The sequence below is a fragment of the Ursus arctos genome, unplaced genomic scaffold, assembly GCF_023065955.2.
Source record: "Ursus arctos isolate Adak ecotype North America unplaced genomic scaffold, UrsArc2.0 scaffold_19, whole genome shotgun sequence".
Taxonomy (NCBI): Eukaryota; Metazoa; Chordata; class Mammalia; order Carnivora; family Ursidae; genus Ursus; species Ursus arctos.
In genome coordinates, this window is record NW_026622863.1 from 46,953,265 (window position 1) to 46,973,220 (window position 19,956).

Below are 19,956 nucleotides of genomic sequence, written 5' to 3' on the forward strand. Positions count from 1 at the left end.
TTGGAATTTAAATAAAAGTTCAAAAAAAATCTACACAACCTTAACATTGACTAGTGCTTGTAGATGTGCTCACTACCTGTATGTTAAATAAACATAGGAAAATTGTACCCAGAGGAAGAAACCCGCAAAATAAAATTAATTCAGGGAAATGAACATTTGTTGAAATGTAGACCACCTGATATTACAATCCACAACGTTAATGTTATTACTGTAGTACAATTGGTTCCTCTCCTCGCACAGCCTCTGTTCTCAAGTTCGGTTCTTACCTGGGCCCCTGTCTGGTTTTCCAAGGATTGTATACAGTGTACACTGTGTAATTTTTCTGACAGTACAGACTGAAAAGTTGTTTTTTCTTTTCAACTTTGCAAGGACTGGACTGCATTTCACACAACTAATCTTTTAAATCTATCAGTGTGAAGGCAGGAATTTACTATAACACTTTGAAAGTGTCATAAGTAGTTACCAATAAGAGTTTCCTTAACCTTGAATTGGTGATTTCTAACTGCATTTCCATCCCAACTCAAAGTGTTTGCTTTTAATTCCTGTAGTATTTATTAAAACATCTCACATAGGGTCTATACCTTATCCTCCACACCCATGAAAGGAATACCCCCCAAATTTTGTTATCAAATGTATTTGATATCAGTGTTATCAAACGTATTTCTGAGGCGAGATTGATACTTAAATTATGCTTTTCCCCTAGCGGCAGCACTGAAGCATGGTCCTGGGAATGGAGTATGTGTCAGTACAGGTTATACATTGATTTGATTTGGAAATCAGATAATCAAAAGTTAAGATGATGAGATTCAAACACCAAAAAGATGAGCACCATATTGATGATGTCAGAGTTTTTGTAAATGGGAATAAGTGTGCGTATGTAGGAATTTGAGTTTTGGTATATTCCTGTAATAACTTGAAGCCTTTAAGATTATGGCAGATACCTGTAATGACAGGAGAAATACATAATACAGGCTTTGAAAAATCATAGACTGTAGCCTTCATAGCCTAATCAAACATAAATGTTTGTGAGTCTGTGAGTCCGTGTGCATGCATGTGTATATGTATAAGAGAACGTATAAAGGGATGCTCTTCCGTACTGGTTTTCCTTGGCAAGGAGCATATTGTGGTCTTTCCCCATTTTTTATTCCTCTCTCCCCTGCCCCTGGTGTTTTTCCATCTATGTTTCAGTTTTTCATTGAATATGGAACATTACCAAAGCAGTAAATTACTGTAATAGAATTAAGGCGAGTACCAGATAACTATCCCTTGAAGTTAAGCCGTTACGAGTGTTCTATATTATCGTATGGCAAAAAAAGATCAAAATTAAGGAATGAGCTCTGGAAGCCCGTTTCAAAACCAAGAACTTCTCTGATTGTTTCACATACACAAATAACTTGATGAGTTTTAACAATTGTATCTTTGTGATTAATGCAGGCTGTGCTTTTAGTATAAATCCATAACAGGGAGGGGGCAAATCCTGGAGCTAGAAGCAAAATACATTGTGGAGGCATTTAAAAAAAAAAAAAAAAAGGATTCCTTTCTGAAGTGGTGTGCGTGAAGAAAGACCATAAAAAAATAGCAATTCACCCCCTGGATGTGGAGCCAATAAAGGTGAAGAGCGGGTCTGGAGGCTGTTCTATAGTCAGACACAATGGTGACTTTCATTGTAGTTGGTTAAAGGGCTTTACTCAGCAAATTATATCTAGTTGAGACAGGTTCCCACAGTTGATTTTCTGGACCACACATTCATAGGATGCTAGGTATTTACCAAGGCTTGTGTCGTCTCAATTTCGGTGGTATGTTGGGGGTTGCTAAGGCTACTAACATGTTCTTTCGTTCTCTCTGAGTACCGGCAGGACACTGGAACTGATTTGCTAACACTGACAGGATGCAAAGTAAAATGAGCAAAGAGGGAAGGTAGGAAGGATGAAGTCTGGAGGAAATCAGGTGTAAGCTTCCCAGAGTTCTCTTCTTATGGAATCACAATGTACTAAGTTCCTTCAGCACTAAATTGTCGCAACACGTGTAACTGTCACCAGAGAGACATATCAGAGACTCAGTGCCCTAGATCTTTTTATTTAGGGCTGGTCCCTTAGGCATTCTCTGCCTGGCATGTACCAAAATTAGAGACCCTCAGAAGGAAAATAGATATTCAGCATAAACCACGTTGCACAAAGGGCTTAGGCACTGTGAGATACTCTTAGGGAATGCTAGGAATCCTCCAGAGCAATTCAAGTACCCAGACACCAATCAAGAGCCAGCCTTGCAAGCAGGCCTCTCTAAGGATAGCAGTCTCAGCTCTATGTTAAACTTTTCTTTTTTTTTTTTTTTTAAAGATTTTTTATTTATTTATTCGACAGAGATAGAGACAGCCAGCGAGAGAGGGAACACAAGCAGGGGGAGTGGGAGAGGAAGAAGCAGGCTCATAGCGGAGGAGCCTGATGTGGGGCTCGATCCCATAATGCCGGGATCACGCCCTGAGCCGAAGGCAGACGCTCAACCGCTGTGCCACCCAGGCGCCCCTTAAACTTTTCTGCACACATAACATCAAAACCCAGTGCCTTCGTTTTGGTTTGGTTTGGTTATGGTTGTTTTTGTTTTTGTTTTTGCTGTCATAAGATACTGTACTAGGTTGTCAGGGAATTTGTAACAGAAAACTCAGTACATGAAAAAAAAAATGAGTTGTCCTCACAACCCATAAGACTGCAGGTATGGCTTACTGGTTTAAAGTTACTGAGAAATAGGATGGATGCTGCACAACTAAAAATATCCCTCCATACAGTGTTATTAATTATAAAAGGAAATATAGTAGGTATATTATGGAGAAATCTGGTGACTACTCTCTTAGCCAAGATGTTCATATCATTGGTAATAGAACAAACCAACATTGTAGGTTTCCTGATACGATGTGGCTTCACTATTTTTACTGCCCAAAAAATACACAATCAACTCTAGTCATGAAAGAATATCAGATAAACCCAATTGACAAGACAGTTTTCTGCTTCACAATTACCTGACTGCAGAGAGCATAATTGCCTAAGGCTCCTGCAGCTGTGTTGTAAAACCCGCTACACGTTTGCATGGAGGCCAGTCTTACCATGATTGCTCCCAGTCAACACAATAAGAATCCTAAGATGGGCCCATTCTTGGAGGTTGGAACTTCCCTATCCAATGACTTTTTTTTTCAGGGACTCTGACAGCTTTGAAGAACTTTACTTATATTACAAGGAAGTATAGGATGATCACCAAATCTTTCTTCCAAAATTCCTTCACTCAGGGTCAGACTCGTACCATGATCCGATGGTTCTGACAGCCCCCTCCCCAAGCTCTCACAGATGTTAACCCTAATAAAATATTTGTGCGTTTTTAAAAAAAGATTTTTATTTTTGCTAGAGAGGGGGAGAGAGAGCACGAGCTGGGGTGGGGAGAGGCAGATGGAGAAGGAGACTCCCCACTGAGCAGGGAGCCCGATACAAGGCCCGATCCCAGGACCCTGGGGATCATGACCTGAGCCGAAGTTAGACACTTAACCAACTGAGCCACGCAGGCCCCCCGACTAACAAGATATTTGTTCATTAAAAGTCTTGCTTAGCATCTTGGCGTCCACTTCTTGGAGGACCAGGACAAAGCCAGCATCTTAGAAACACCCCTCTTGGCTCATTCCATTTATTTCCTTTTTGCCACTAACTCATAATAGCGTAGATTCATTTAGCCTATTTTGGACTTTATATAAATGGAGTCATACACTATGTACAAAAAACAGTATGTATTCTATGTCTGGCTTCATTCGCTCGACATGATGCCATGATGTTTATCAACATATTGTTGGGAACAGAGAACTTTGTTTTACTTTCATTGGTGGATGTGTTTGCAGTGTGTAAACATACTGTAAACCATTCTATTGTTGATGGATATTGGGTAATTTCCAATTCTGGGGTATCACAGTATTGACACAAACAGTCTAAAATGTGTCTTGTGCTTAATGTATGATACATCTATTTGAGGAATATTTATATGGGTGGGACCAAAGCATTACAGGGTATATGTTTATCTTTAGTAGATACTTCCAAACAGTATTTCAAAGTGGTTATACCAATTTACACTCTCACTAGTGATATGCGAGCATTGGCATCTTTTCCCATTTGTTTTTTTCAGTATTGTAAATTTTAGCCTTTCTGATCAGAAGGTGCTGGTACTCATAACACTTTAATTTGAATTTCCCTTATGATATGGAGTTTAGTACTTTTTCATGATTACTGGCTATTTCGACATCCTCTTTCCTGAGTTGTTTACTAAAGTCTTTTGTCCATGTTTTATGTTGGGGTGCCTGTCTTTCTTATTGATTTGAAGACATATTTTACAAAAGAGTCTTTTGTCCCATATATGTTTTGAAAATATCTCTCACTTTTTGCCATTTTGTTTCTATTAGCATGTGTTTTAATTAATAGTATTTCTTAACTTTAAAATAGTACTATTTTTCAATTTTTTCTTTCACATTGTGTGCATTTTTTGGTATTGTTTAAGAAATTCTTCCTACTTAAATTCTTCCTACTCCAACATGAAAAAACTGTTCTGTTGTTTTCCCCTACATTATCATTGTTTACTCTTCAAATTTAAATCTGCAGATTTTCTGGAATTTTTATTCTTTTTTTTTTTTTTTTTTTGGTCTTCTAAAATATTGAGAGCTTTATTTGTATGTTTACCAATTTCTTTTTTTAATAATAATATTTTTATTATATTATGGAATTTTTATTCTTACATCCTATGAAGTAATGACCAGTGTGTTTTTTTCCCATAGAGGTATCCAGCGGACCAAGAACCATATATAGAAATTACATGTAGCAAGACATCTTTACCCTCTCGGTTGCAGTGTTTATACACATCAAGGTATAATGTCTGTTTTGATATAGATTTTGATCTCTATTCTCTTCACTTGTCTATCCCTGAGCAAACTCCAGACTCTCTTATTTTGTAGATTTTTAATAAGATTTAGTGTCTATTAACGTAAATTTCCCCTTTCATTCTTATTCCAGATTGTTCCAACTCTTCTTAGCTCTTTTATTTTCCACATAATGTTTATAATCACCTTAGCAATTTCCAGGGGGGAAATGCTGATATTGTTATTAGGGTTTGATTGATATTATAGATCATTTTGGGGAATATTGAGATCTTTGTCCTCTAGTAGGTGAATAGATATATATTAACTGTGGTACATCCACACAATGGAATATTATTTGGTGCTAAAAAGAAATGAGCTATTAAGCCATGAAATGATATGGAGAAAACGTAAATGCATATTACTAAGTGAAAGAAGCCAAACTGAAAAGTATGATTCCAACTATACAACATTCTTGAAAAGGCAAAAGTATGGACACAGTAAAAAGATCAGTGGTTGCCAAGGGTTAGAGGGGCGGGATGAATAGGTGGAGAATAGAGGATTTGTAGGTCAGTGTAACTACTCTCTCTGATACAATAAGGGTGGATACATGGCTTTATCCATTTGTCCACGTCCATAAAATGTACAGAACCAAGAGTGAACCCTAATGTAAACTACAGGCTCAGTGTGTGCCATGTTGTATTAAGCCAGGCATGGTTCTTGGAGGATGATTTCCCAGAAGAACTTGGAACACAAAAACAGAAAAAAGACACAAGAGTCCCGTAATTACTTTTCCATTGAGTTATAGGTTTCAATGTTGCTGGGGCAATTAGCCAAATTAATACAAAGTATTCCAAGTGTAGGGAATAAAACAGCTTTGTCTTTTCCGGTCCCACGGTTGGTGAAGGGTAACAGGGAGGGCGCCGCTGTTGCCTATAGCTCCCCGCCCCAGGCGGTCTGGAACCCGCAGCCCAGAGCTCCTAGTAGTCACAGCCCGCAGCTACCGTGAGGCGGGTCTGTAAACCTTCCCCCCGGCAACCCCGCTGCGGGATTCTGGGAAGTGTAGTCCAGTAGCTCCGTGTAGTCGCAGGTACTTCCATTGAAGACCGTGGTGCACGGGAATTCTGGGAAGTGTAGTCCAGGAGTGCCCGTTAGTGGCCGGCACTTCCGCCCCAGAAGGACGCCGTAGCAGCCATCTTTCCCCTGATTATAGGGTTTGGGGTCCGCTGTCCGCGACCCATTCAAACTTCCCCCGAAGACGGACTTGGGTCCCGCAGCCGCCAGCCTTTCGTTTGGGGAGAAAGAGGAAGAGCGGCTAAAAGCTGAGGTTTGATGGCCGAGGGTGGCGATTTGCGTCCCCCTGGGCGGAGCTTCTTAGCTCTGGGGACCTGCCCGGAATGGGGCGGGCTCTGGTTGTGCTTCTCCGGGTTTGAGGATCTCCCGGCCTCTCTGCACCCTTGTCCCGACTCCCCACCTGCGAGTTAGTGGTCTTCATATGGTATCGCATTGGGTGGGTTACTTAATTCCTCTGTGTCTTGGTTTGCTGTTCTGTAAAAGGGAAGTAAAAATACCTTCTTAATCCAGCGCTGTGAGGAAAGAAATGAGATAGTACAAGTAAAAGGTTTAGAACTGCCTGGCCGGAGACTATTATTAATACTACTGCAATTATCCGAGAAGCGCCCATTTCTCAGGGAGGTTCTGTGAGTTCAGGAAGCTCAGTTGTCCTGGTCTCCTGACCTTTTTTTGCAAGGAGAGAGTTGCTTCTAGCTGGTACTGGGGAATGTGATTTCTTGGGAATGGAAACACAAACCTGGTATTTCACCACCTCCTTTCCTCCCCAGCCCTGACTTCTGAAAAAAGCACTGCACGGAGGAGGAGGCGTCAGAGCTCCACGTGAGTAGGACTTGGCATTACTAAGATAGTCACATAAATTGGAGAATGTGTGGGACACGCCCTTGAGAAACGATTATAGCTGAGCCTTAGTTGCTAAATTCCATTCTTTTTTTTTTATTTATAATATTTGTTTTGTTATATTAGTCACCATACAGTACATCCCCAGTTCTTGATGCAATGTTCCATGGCTAAGTTCCATTCTAAAAGCTTTACACAAATGAACACACTTCCATCACACAGTGGCTCTGTTAAGTGGTACTGCCGCTTTTCCTACTTTATTTTATCTTTTAAAAGATTTATTTTATTTAGAGAGCACGAGCTGGGGAGGGGCAGAAGCAGAGGGAGAGGAAGAGAATCTCAAGCAGACTCCCCACTGTGGAGCCCTACACGGGCCTGGATCCCATGACCCGGAAATCATGACCTAAGTGGAAACCAAGAGTCTGATGCTTAACTGACTGAGCCACCCAGGCACCCGTTTTTCCTACTTTAAATTAGCTTTCTGATCTATGTCATTTGTTTCAAATAATATTTATATCATAGAAGTAACCTACTAATGTTTATGGAAGATACAGAAATATATAAATAAAAACGTTAATTACCCATAACCTTGGACTGTAACGATAACATTTTAGCCTTTTTGTCTGGTTACTCTGTGTGTGGATTTCTGTTGAGTTGAGGCTGCTTTCTTTGGGCCCGATGGTACCACTGCAGTGCTGCTTAAATTGTGGTCCTCAAGCCAGTGGCATTGGCATCACTCCGATAGAAATGCTCATCCTTGAGTCCCTTCTGAGACATTCTGATTCAGACTTTCTGCTTGTGGGGCCCAGGAATCTGCATTCCAGCAAGATCCTAGGGAGATTCCTGTGAACGTGAAAATTCGAGAGACTCGGGAAGGTCTCTTGTCTGGAAACTGAGACCTAGAAAATTGACTTTGCTGGGTGTCACAGATAAAACTGAGCTGGATATATTTTTTTCCCTCAGGGGAATCTCAGGGTCCTGGGATCAAGCCCTGCATCGGGCTCCGCACTCAGTGGGGCATCTGCTTGAGGATTCTCTCTCTCCCTCTGCCCTTCCCCCTGTGCACGCACACTTGCTCTCTTTCTCAAATCTAAAAAAAAAAAGGAGTCAGATGCTTAACCAACTGAGCTACCCTAGTGCTCATCAGTTACTTATGTTTGGCCTGTTTTCTCTGTTAGTGACCATCTGCCAAAGCCCACCGGGAACATACCTGTAATCAAAGAGTTAAGTTTGTTTCAGCTTGCTGAAGCAAAGCCCACACGCCCAGGTGTCTCAGAGGCTTTAGGTGGGGCTGCTTATAGGGTTTTGGCTTGCATTAGCTGAGTTGGGGAGTTTTAAGCAGTGAGGGTTTGTTCTGGTTTGTATGCTGTCCAGAAGCCAGTTGATGACTATTGTAATAATTTTTATCTAGTAGGTGGGAGAAACAAAATGAGACTTCAGTTGTCACTGTTAATAGTCACTCATGTTGCGGGGGGCAGTTTTTGGCTTTTTAAATTTTTTTTTTGGGTCATTTTGGAATGTCATTGTCTCTGTGTTACGGGGAGTGTCTTGTCCTTTTCTTTTCTTTTTTAAGATATTATTTATTTATTTGACAGAGAGACAGCCAGCGAGAGAGGGAACACAAACGGGGAGTGGGAGAGGAAGAAGCAGGCTCCCAGCGGGTCAGGGAGCCCGATGTGGGATTCGATCCCAGGACCCCGGGATCACGCCCTGAGCCGAAGGCAGACACTTAACAACTGAGCCACCCAAGCGCCCCTGTCTTGTCCTTTTCTTGTTCATCGCCATCACTGAGACTGAGTGGCCCTGTCAGATTCTCGCTGCTGAGTGGGAAACACCAAGTTCTAGCTGTTGCTGCTGCTAGCTTCCAGAGCCGTTTTTTGGGGTCTCTTTCACAGCTTTATCATACTAGTATATTGTTTTTGTTTTTTTGCTGAACCATTTGAGAGCAAGCGAGAGACTGACCAAAATGGAATTAATTACAGTGATAACACACTGTTACCTAATCCACAGCCCATATTCAGTTTTTCCAGTTTCCCCAATAAAGTCTCTGAGAGCAGTTTTCTTTTTCTAGTTCGGGGTTCAGTCCTGTGATATGCATTGAGCGTAGTTTTTATTTCGTTAATCTCCTTTAATCTAGAATGATTCCGGAGCACTCGGCCGGTCCATTTGGTAGACCATGCGACTCTTGATCTCCGGGTCATGAGTTTGAGCTCCCATTGGATATAAAGATGACTTAAAACAAAACAAAAAAATAGAATGATTCCTCAGACTTTATTTATGTAGCTCATGATTTTGTGAAGAATATTGGCAAATTAGTTTGTAGAATGTCCCTCTTGTTTTGGTGTATCTGATATTTGTTTACGACTAGGTTCAGGCTATGCGTTAGCAGGGGCGCTGCAGAAAGAAGTGGTAAGGCCACCTTCTCGGTGCATGATGGGAAGCACGTGTCTGTTTGTGGGTTCCAGTGGCTGGTTTCAACTTTGTTTTCTTGGGTAAGGTGTCTGCCAGGTTCCTGTTTTTCCTTTTGCAGTTAATATTTGAGACTATGTGACTATCTTATTTCTTCCCAAACTTGCGCCTTTTTTTTTTTTTTTTTTTTTTAGCATCCATTGATGATTTTCTGACTATCTCTCATTCTACATTTTTTTGTTTGCCTTCTGCCATCGGGGGAACTTTCTCTTCTCACCTGTTTCTTATGCATTCCTTTATTTATAACAATACGTTTACAACTCGGATGCCTGTCTTTTTTAGTTAACTTAGGTATGGACTGTCAGCGTATTGTTTTGTTGTTGCAGAATCTCGGGTTTGCTTAGTTTTCTTTACCTCCGAGCCTACCTGTCAAAAGTGCACTTCCTGCTTAAAAAGAAACTTCACTTATTTTTAATGCCTTTTTATAGAAAGTTGGCCATGTCAACTCAGATATTGTTGTTGAGGTAACTAATTATCAGGAAGACAACCAGAGATCTTGAGAAGTCACTGAGAACCTCACATGATAGGGCAACAGCCTGTGAACTCCGTGGATTCTAACAATATTCTCTTGGTAGAAAGCGCGCTTACAGGGATACTTGCAAACTATAGGATATCATTGTGCAGACTATATTTCTGCAGTTGGAAAGAAACAGGAAACTGACAGTGCTCTGATAGCTTCCTGCCTTAACAGCAGTCCCATAAGGTCGATACCATTATTCTCCCCGACTTGCAGATGACAGAACTGAGGCAAAGAGACGCTAATCATCTGCCTGGGATGGCACTGCTAGTGAACAGCCTAGCCAGGATTTCGGCCCACACAGATTGACTCCGAAGCCTTCTCTTAACTGCCGTTGGCTCATTTATACCCTGCTCGGAAGAATTAGTACTGCAGAAGCTACAGGCACACTGGGATGGGGCCATTTATGTTTTCAGGCAGGTTGTTCTTTGAACTCCTACTGAAAGGGGTCTGGGTGGGTATCTGGTATAATGCCGAGTTCTGCTCATCAGGCCATGTTCAAGGGCACCGGCCCACGGGTTAATGACGTACTTGACCAGTTTCCATTGACTTCTTTCTCCTTTCTCAGTCTGTCTTTCTAGGATTCTGTTTCCCCAGAAGGAAAGAGAATATGAGTGTGTTCAAGGTGAGTAAGGCTTGCCTTTCCTACTGTTAAAAATATCATTTTAGGGGCACCTGGGGGGCTCAGTCAGTTAAGCATCTGTTTGGCTCAGGTCGTGATCTCTGGGTTCTGATCTCCGGGTCCTGAGGTTGAGCCCCACGTCCCTGCTCAGCAGGGAGTCTGCTTCTCTCTGTCTCTCTCTTCCTCTCTCCCTCCCTGCTTGTTCTCTCTCTCTCTCTTCCAAATAAATGAATAAAATTTTTTGAAAATGTCATTTTAGTCTTCAGAGACTAGACACAAGTCTCCTTCTCTTTTAAGGAGCATGCATCTGAGACCTTGTTGAGTGTGTCAGGTGCTTTTTTCTTTATGCCTTTTAAGTTTAATTGGTTTTGGTGTTAGCCTTTATTTCATCATTTTTTATTTTTTATTTTATTTTTATTTTTTTTAAATTTTATTATGTTGTGTTAGTCACCATACAGTACATCATTAGCTTTTGCTGTAGTGTTCCATGATTCATTGTTTGCACGTAACACCCAGTGCTCCATGCAATTCGTGTTCTCCTTTCATCATTTTTTAATCTCACAAGTAAAAGGAGAAAAATTAATAGAAGTGAAACTGTCTTGCACTTTACCACTTCCCCTCCAAATAGATGCTCTATTTCCATAATCTCTAGCTGCGTATTTGTATTCATAACACAGATACAGCTTTATTTCTTTTAAGATTTTTTTAAAAAATCTTTCATACCTTTATTTTGATTTTCTTAACTTATTTTTTATTTTTTAATTTTGTTTAATTTTTTACGTGGAAGCCTAGTTGACATACTAGTTTTGGGCGTACGGCATCGTGGTTTGACGATTAGATATGTTGCAAAATGCTCACCATGGTAAGTGTGGTTACAGTCTGTCACCGCACGAAGTTACTGTGATATTATTGATCATATTCCCTGTGCTGTACTTTCCCTCCCCGTGATTTATTTTATAACTGGAAGTTTGTACTTTTTTTTCCTTTTCACCTGTTTTGTCGATTCCCCGACCTCATTACATACAACTTAAATCCTTTCTTTTCATTTAATACTATGCAACAATTTTTCTTAAGGTTTTATTTATTTTTTTAAAAGTAATCTCTACACCCAACATGGGACTCAAACTTACAACCCTGAGATCAAGAGTCACATGTTCAACTGACTGAGCCAGCCAGGTGCCCCATCACTGTGTCACAGTTTTTAATTGCTGTATCATATTCTCTTCAAATTTGTATACCTATTTTTAAAACTGTTCTCTATTCATAGACATTTAGTTTAGGATTTTTACTATTTTAGGAACACTACAGCGATAGTTTTCCTGATTTAACCTATTTCTCAAAAAACCGTTCTGGAAATTACTGCCCTTTTTTGTCCTTAATGTATTAGGTACTCAAAATTGTTTTATATCTGGTGCACTGGATGTTTTTTGGTAGGATATCAAATATGGTACAGTGCGTCAGGATCAGACTTCAGCTTTACAAGAAAAGATATTGTTAGAAGCTTTCTAATTACGAGAGCTAGATTCTGTCTCCTCCATACCTCAGTCACAAACCCTATGTGTATTTTATTTACTGTTTTTTTTCCTTTGTGCATTTTTAAAATTATTTATTTCTTAAAGATTTTCTTTATTTATTTGCAAGAGAGAGAGAGAAAGCACAAGCAGGGGGAGGGGCAGAGGGAGAGGGAGGCTCCCTGCCGAGCAGGGAGCCCGACACAGGGCTCGATCCCAGGACCCTGAGATCATGACCTGAGCCGAAGGCAGACACTTACCCAACTGAGCCACCCAGGCACCCCTATCTTTATTTTAAATATAAAGACAAGGGGTTGTGAAAAAGACATCTGCTTAAATTCACACAGAAACCGGAGATCTAGAGTCAGAGTATGGTATTCAAGTGAAGACAGATACAGGAGGAGAGAGAGTTTCTCATTCAGTGACCTGCCATGCCCTTTGGTTTATTTCCAGGTAGAATGCTACTCCTGACCTGGTTCCCACTTCAGCGGGAAGGCAGGTGCTATCAAATTCTGCTGGGGCTGAAGTGTTCACTGTTTCTGGGGTAATTGGCAGGGTTAATTAAAAAGTAAAACCTTTTTAGGTTAAGATGCAGCTGTTAGAATTCTAGGGAGTTTGCATATTACAGGGAGGGCCAGGTAGATAGACAAAGCTTTCCTTTCCATAGCAGCACTTTTGATGAGACTGAGGAAAATCAGTACGTGGCATCAGCAGGAGAGAGGAAGGGCTGGGAAATCTACACATTGCTCAGGGGCCAGAGCACCTTCCCACCCATCCTCTTGCCTCTCGCAGTGGACCTTGGGTATAAGATTTTGGTTGTATGTGTTTGTTGTAGGAGGCAGTGACATTCAAGGACGTGGCGGTGGCCTTCACGGAGGAGGAGCTGGGGCTGCTGGACTCCGCCCAGAGGAAGCTGTACCAGGATGTCATGTTAGAAAACTTCAGGAACCTGGTCTCCGTGGGTGAGGACAGCCTCCCTGTGGAGGATCTTTGTCACCTTGGGGTTTTAAGGCGTTAGGGCTCCTGAAATGGTTCCCTGAGTTTGGGGATTGGACTTCGCTAATGCCGGTGGAGCACAGGATGTTTCTGGTCTTTCTGAACAGGATCTTCAGGTCTTTTTCATTTGGGTTTTTGTAAAGGACTATAAATGGACTGTATACTGCTGTACTCTGTCTATTTGAGTTCAGATTTCACTCCTGTCGCATTAGTGAATTATAAAACTGATTGAGTTCTGTGAGTGGTTTGGAATGAAATCAACAGGGGAGAGAATATCAGAGCTGCTTAGGACGCATTGCAGCCAAAACCTGGTTGACTGCGTGAGTACGTGAGGGCCACTGGGAGGAGATTTAGTGAAAACAGACATGGGTTAGAAATAGGTCATTGAAACTTTGTTTAGATAATACATATCTGTGTATGTAGTTGCGTCATGAAATACATGCTATTTCTTCAATTCGTCATGATTAAAAAAAGGTTTGAAAAAACAGACTTTTGATATCTTGAATATGCAGTTGGAACTCGGGTTTCCGGTAAATTTCAACTCTAACATGTTCATTCTGTTTATTTATTTTTTAACATACCTACTTGCAATTTTAATTAATGGTTGTAATTCAAAAACAGATTTATATACTTGTTGAGGCCCCTGTGAAACTATAAGTACAAATCTTGAGGATACATTTTTTGAAGTTGGCTTCACTTTATAGACTGATAAATCTGTCCAAAAGTCACGGGGTTGTTTTTACTCCTAATCCATCGTATAATTAAATCAACATGGAGGAAACACCTACTTTTTTGGGTGAAAGCGAATGTTCTGTTAACAGTGTGACAAGAATATCATCTTTCATTACATTGGTATAAAAGCTGGTAAGCTCATGTATCCCCAAAGCTTGGTTTCCATCATACGGTTCTTTAGACACTAAACACAGGATGAAGAAACCTCCAACGACGTCTGTCCATCCGTTCCCCAAAGCTTTACTTACAATGAAAATACAGGAATTGTTTGTATGAAGAACATACAAAGAGAATTGGAGAAGGTTTGGCTGGAGGGAAGACAGCCTCTTCAGAGACTGTTGTTTGCAGTTCGCAGAATAGGATAATCTTCCCAAGGAAGTAGCACATTCATTTTAACTCGTGACTTTGCATGTTCTCAGGACATCAGCCCTTTAAACGAGATAAATGGCACATAGAAAGAGAAGAGAGGCTCTGGTCGATGAAGACAGCAACCCAGATAGAGAGAAATGTGGGTAAGAACGAAGTGACTGTACGTTGTCGCAGTTACCTGCCCATCTGTCTTGTTTCTCGCCACCCGCGTGCTGTCGCCTGTGTCCAAGCGCCGAGCCTCTTTCCTGGATTATTGCGACACTCTTCGCAGTGGTGCCCACTCCCACCCTTCTGCAGTCTGTTCTTTAAGTAGCAGCCCAAGGGATCCTTTAAAACGTTAAGTCCGATTATGTTGGTCTTCTGTTCAGAATTCTCTTATGGCTTCTTTTACTTAGAATAAAAACCACGTAAAGCAGCTTCTAGAGAGTCCTCTGTGGTCTGCTGTTCATCCCCCGTGGCCTGTCTGAATACATCTGTCTTTCCTCTTGCTCCATCTTTTCTGCCTACATTGTTCTCAGACCTGCAGAGGAAGCTTCTGCCTCAGAGCCCTTCACCTGTTCTCTGCCTGGAACAGTCTCTTGCCTATAACCCTTCAGGCCCCTTCTTTCCTTCTTTCAGGTCACTCAGTTCTAATCCCATGTGAGGGCTCTGACGACCCTGTTGAAAATGCCATTCTCTCTTGACTGTCTGTGCACTGCCTTATTTTGTGTGATCATCGCCTCACATATTTTTATTTGTTTGTTTATTTTATCTTTGTCTCCTCACTGCAGTGTCATCTTCAAGATTGGGGGAATTTTGTCTGTTTCGTTTATTGTTCATTATCCTCAGTGCTTAGAATAGTCCTGGTATGTGGCAGGGGCTCTGTAAATATTTGTTGAAGAAATGAATGCGTTAGGGACGCCTGGGTGGCTCAAGTCGGTTAAGCGTCTGCCTTCAGCTCAGGTCATGATCCACGGGTCCTGGGCCCACGTTGGGCTCCCTGCTCAGTGGGGAGCCCGCTTCTCCCTCTCCCTCTGCTGCTTGTGCTCTTTCTCTCACTCTTCCTGTATCTCAAATAAATAAATAAAATCTTAAAAAAAAAAAAAAAAAAAAGAATGACTTAATAGGAAAACCTGCCCTCCACAGAAATAGCTAAGAGGTGGTGAACAGATCCATGTGAAGAAGGGATACTGCAAAATACTTCTTGTCTTTAAGTGAATTCTTAACCTAATTCTGATTTCTCAGCTGCCTGTGGTGTATGTGCGTGTGTTTGCCTTTCTGTACAAGTTGACCCGCACGAGCGCGTACAGACACCTGCACAGAATGTGTAGCCCTGTCGTTACAACCAAATCGAACACCCTTCTTTCCCTGTGACTTTGCCTTAGTAGCAGAGCATATTCATTTGGGGAGGAGATTTTGGTTTTTGATAGAGGATTCTTCTGTCCACTTCTTAGGCAGCTCCCCCAGAGGAGGGAAAACTTCAACTTCCATATCTCTTATATCAGAGAGTGGAAGGTCTCAGAAAATAGCCAGCTTGTGAGTGAGCCTTTCCCTTAAAAGATTTGCTCAGCTGCATCTCATTCGCTTCTTCCAGAATGCACGGATATAATCATAAATGGATCTTCCATCGTTACCTCAGACATAGCGTTTGCATATAGATTTAAATACATGACTTTCGAAGGCATTTCATATAATGACAGCTTTCCTGCTTGTGATGATTCCCTAATAGTTCCTAGTCTGTTTCTTCTAAATATCATAAGCGACGGAATTTATTTCCCAGCTCACTAATAAATTGCATTCTGCACTTTGAACCTGCCATTCTTGTTGAAGGGCAGTATATCTGGATCCAGAAATTTTCCACACTATTTTCAGAGAGACAGCATTCTTCCCTGGCCTCTACATTTGACTCCTTTTGAGGCAGGGACGGAGGGGAGAGGTGGATTGCATTTAGACAGTACAAAATCCTGAGAAGGATCTAGTGTATAGGTCCTCATGCTTTTCTTTCTTTAGCACCCTTGATTTTCTCCTCAATACCCCCTTGGTATACTGCTGTCTCTGGTGCAGCCTTTCAGCTTCTTAGCATTTTCCCATCCTTGCCCTATTTCACATACCTTACTTGTAAAAGCCCTTTTGCTACTGTGACTTGTTTACACTTAAACTGGGATTTAGAACTCTCGATAATCTCAGACATCAGATTGGGATCCGTCTGTGCGTGCATTTCTTGAACACCTACTAACTGCTAGGCGCTGTTAAAAGCCGTCAACACTGCAAATGCTTGTCTTTATTGATACTGTACTGTGGTGGGAAAGACATGTAATTTTTGAAAAATGACGTAAATCGTGTGTCAGATGGCAGTGATTTTGTTTTAAGATGGATTTCATTCATGCTAAGTGGTTGGCTTCAATCCGTATATAAGCCAGAGTATTTCATATATGGTGAAAAAGATAAGCTGAACATCCTGAAGTTCATTCATGTCTGCTACCGTGTCCTAAGTGTGACAGAAATAGACTTGACTCTGCGAACAAAGTTTTCACTTGTCCGCATCTCTGAATTCTGTCCCTGTAGGAGGGAGCAATCAAAGTGAGCTGAGGACCGTTCAAGACAGAGGACCACATGAAGAGCTTTCCTGCTGGCATATCTGGCAACACATTGCAGATGACCTATCCAGGTGTCAGAACTCCATGATAAATAGTTCTCAGCTTCACAAACAAGGTGATTCCCCCTGCCAGCTTGGGGCAGAACTCGCTCTTCAAATTTCTGCAGATGAGAACTGTATACTAAATTGTAAAGTGGGTGGTCCTGGTGGTACTGAAAACTCAGACTTTGCAATTTTGAGAGCCCAGGACTCGTGGAGGAGAACTTCTTTGACTGAGTCACAGACTTATCGGAACAGATACCAGCAAATTTCTGTGAAAAATCACCTGTGTCAGTGTAAACAGGATGTTGATATCATCAGTTGGATTTCACATCACCTAGATCATGGAATACACAGAAGTGACCAGTCTCACAGCGACGATGATCATGAGAAAGACAGCGTGAAGATTTCAACACTTGACCACGAGAGCGTGACTCACTCAGGACAAAAACCTTACCGATGTAATGAATGTGAAAAAACCTTCAGTGATCTCTCCACCTTTGATCTGCATCAGCAGTTACACTCAAAAGCAAAGTCTCATACCTGTAGTGAGTGTGGAAAAGGCTTCCGTTATAGCTCAGTTCTTCGTATTCATCAGAGAGCTCATGTGGGAGGGAAAGGCCATAATTGTGGTGAGTGTGGTAAGGAATTCGGTCAGAGCTCACTTCTGCAAACCCATCAGAAAGTCCACACGGTAGAGAAGCCATTTAAATGTGAGGAGTGTGGGAAAAGCTTTGGTCGTAGGTCAGCACTTACTGTTCACTGCAAAGTCCACACAGGAGAGAAACCTTACCATTGTGAGGAGTGTGGGAGGGCCTTCAGTCAGGCCTCTCATCTCCAGGACCATCAGAGGGTCCACACTGGGGAGAAACCATTCAGATGTGATGCATGTGGTAAAAGCTTCAGTCGGAATTCACATCTTCAATCCCATCAGAGAGTCCACACGGGGGAGAAACCATACAAATGTGAGGAGTGTGGGAAGGGCTTCATTTGTAGCTCAAATCTATACATTCATCAGAGGGTCCACACAGGAGAAAAACCCTACAAATGTGAGGAATGTGGTAAAGGCTTTAGTCGGCCTTCAAGTCTTCAGGCCCATCAGGGTGTTCACACTGGAGAGAAATCCTACATATGTAATGTGTGTGGTAAAGGCTTTACTCTGAGTTCAAATCTCCAAGCACATCAGAGAGTCCACACAGGAGAGAAACCATACAAATGTGATGAGTGTGGGAAGAGCTTCAGGAGGAACTCCCATTATCAAGTTCATCTGGTGGTCCACACAGGGGAGAAACCCTATAAATGTGAGGTATGCGGAAAGGGCTTCAGTCAGAGTTCATATCTTCAAATCCATCTGAAGGCACACAGTGTAGAGAAACCTTACAAGTGTGAGGAGTGTGGGCAGGGCTTCAATCAGAGTTCCCGACTTCAGATTCACCAGCTGATCCATACGGGTGAGAAGCCGTACAAATGTGAAGAGTGTGGGAAGGGATTCAGTCGTAGAGCAGATCTCAAAATTCACTGCAGAATCCACACAGGAGAGAAACCGTATAATTGTGAGGAGTGTGGGAAAGTATTCAGGCAGGCGTCAAATCTTCTGGCACACCAGAGAGTCCACAGTGGAGAGAAACCATTCAAATGTGAGGAGTGTGGGAAGAGTTTCGGTCGCAGTTCACACCTTCAAGCCCATCAGAAAGTCCACACTGGAGAAAAGCCGTACAAATGTGAGGAGTGTGGGAAGGGCTTCAAGTGGAGCTTGAATCTTGACATGCATCAGAGGGTCCACACAGGAGAGAAACCCTACAAGTGTGGGGAGTGTGGTAAGCACTTCAGTCAGGCCTCAAGTCTTCAGCTTCATCAGAGTGTCCACACTGGAGAGAAACCGTACAAATGTGATGTGTGTGGCAAGGTCTTCAGTCGCTCTTCACAGCTACAGTCTCATCAGAGAGTTCACACGGGGGAGAAACCATACAAGTGTGAGACGTGTGGTAAGAGCTTCAGCTGGCGATCAAATCTTACCATTCATCACAGAATCCATGCTGGTGATAAATCCTATAAAAGTAGTAGGAGTGAGAAGAACATCAGAGAGTCCAAACAGGAAAAGAGTTGTATAAAATGATTTTTTAAAAGAAAACCCAAGTGTCCTGTGAATTCTTCCAATCATGAAGTTCAAAAGAAAAAAATCATTTGTTTCACGAAAGTCAAATGTTTGAGCCACAGTTTAATATATCCCAATAGTCAGGAGGCCACACAAAAGAGAACGCTTGTAAGTGGCGTAGTAAGGTGCAGTTTGAACTTTGACCTTTGTTAAATACTACTCAGGGGAGAGGCTTTGGAAAGGATGAGTTTTATCAGGCCTTGTATAAAAGTATGACAGACACACTAAAATTAATGCTCATTAGAATGTAAGCTCTGTAAATGCAGAGACTTGTTCTGAATCTACATAGTCTGAACATTGCCAGGTACTCGGGAGGTGCTCTAATATCTACTAAATTAAGAAATGGGGGAAATGTATATTTGAAAATTGTGTTGAGATCACCTCCAAATTTTTGTAAAAATATGTATTTAGAACAGGTAACCTAAACGTAGCCTTAATAAAATGAATTCAGGGAGACAGAGTTGAAATGCCAGAAAACTACTCAATACTGCCATCTGTCCTAGGAATTTGGCATTGCCTTGTGATGAGCTCCTGTCTTTCCCAGCCTCCTAGCAAGTTGGGGCTTACCATCTTGGACTTTGAACTTACATGGCCTAAGATCAGTGGGATACCAGATAGTTACCTTTTGTGACAGCATAGACTGAAAAATTGATTGCTAATCCAACAATAAGCCATTACATTGTTTATTTTTATTCTCAAGAATGTCATGCAGGGGTTTAAGTGTCAAAGTTATGACAAACATTTTTTTTTTTAAGATTTTGTTTATTTATTTGACAGAGAGACAGCCAGTGAGAGAGAGAACACAAGCAGAGGGAGTGGGAGAGGAAGAAGCAGGCTCCCAGCAGAGGAGACTGATGCGGGGCTCGATCCCAGACGCTGGGATCACGCCCTGAGCCGAAGGCAGACGCTTAACGACTGTGCCACCCAGGCGCCCCCAGATGACAAACATTTCTTAGTAAATGTTGAATTGATCATTGGTTTCTTATTCTCCACATGTCCATCCAGACTTCAATGTGATTGCCTGCTAAATAAGGGTTTTAGCATTACTTTCATCAAAACTTCTTAGGTAGGGATGCCTGGGTGGCTCAGTTGGTTAAGCGTCTGCCTTCGCCTCAGGTCATGATCCCGGGGTCCTGGGATCAAGCCCCGCATCAGGCTCCTTGCTCAGTCTGGAGCCTGCTTCT

At 41.9% G+C, this 19,956-nt stretch overlaps 1 protein-coding gene across 6 annotated transcripts; it reads left to right on the forward strand.

Moving 5' to 3' along the window:
- Positions 1 to 4,803: 4,803 nt before the first annotated feature.
- On the forward strand, positions 4,804 to 18,748 carry LOC113243473 (zinc finger protein 226-like). Of its 6 annotated transcripts, none has more exons than XM_048223510.2 (6): positions 4,804 to 4,887; positions 6,718 to 6,769; positions 10,342 to 10,398; positions 12,742 to 12,868; positions 14,054 to 14,146; positions 16,548 to 18,748. In XM_048223510.2, the coding sequence occupies exons 3-6, from the start codon at positions 10,384 to 10,386 to the stop codon at positions 18,731 to 18,733; spliced, it is 2,421 nt and encodes an 806-aa protein (XP_048079467.1). In that variant the 5' UTR covers positions 4,804 to 4,887; positions 6,718 to 6,769; positions 10,342 to 10,383; the 3' UTR covers positions 18,734 to 18,748. The 6 variants fall into 6 exon arrangements, with proteins under 6 accessions (XP_048079467.1, XP_048079466.1, XP_026337910.2 ...); XM_048223509.2 differs by lacking the exon at positions 4,804 to 4,887 and adding an exon at positions 6,026 to 6,386; XM_026482125.4 differs by lacking the exon at positions 4,804 to 4,887 and adding an exon at positions 6,026 to 6,203.
- The last annotated feature ends 1,208 nt before the right edge of the window (positions 18,749 to 19,956 follow it).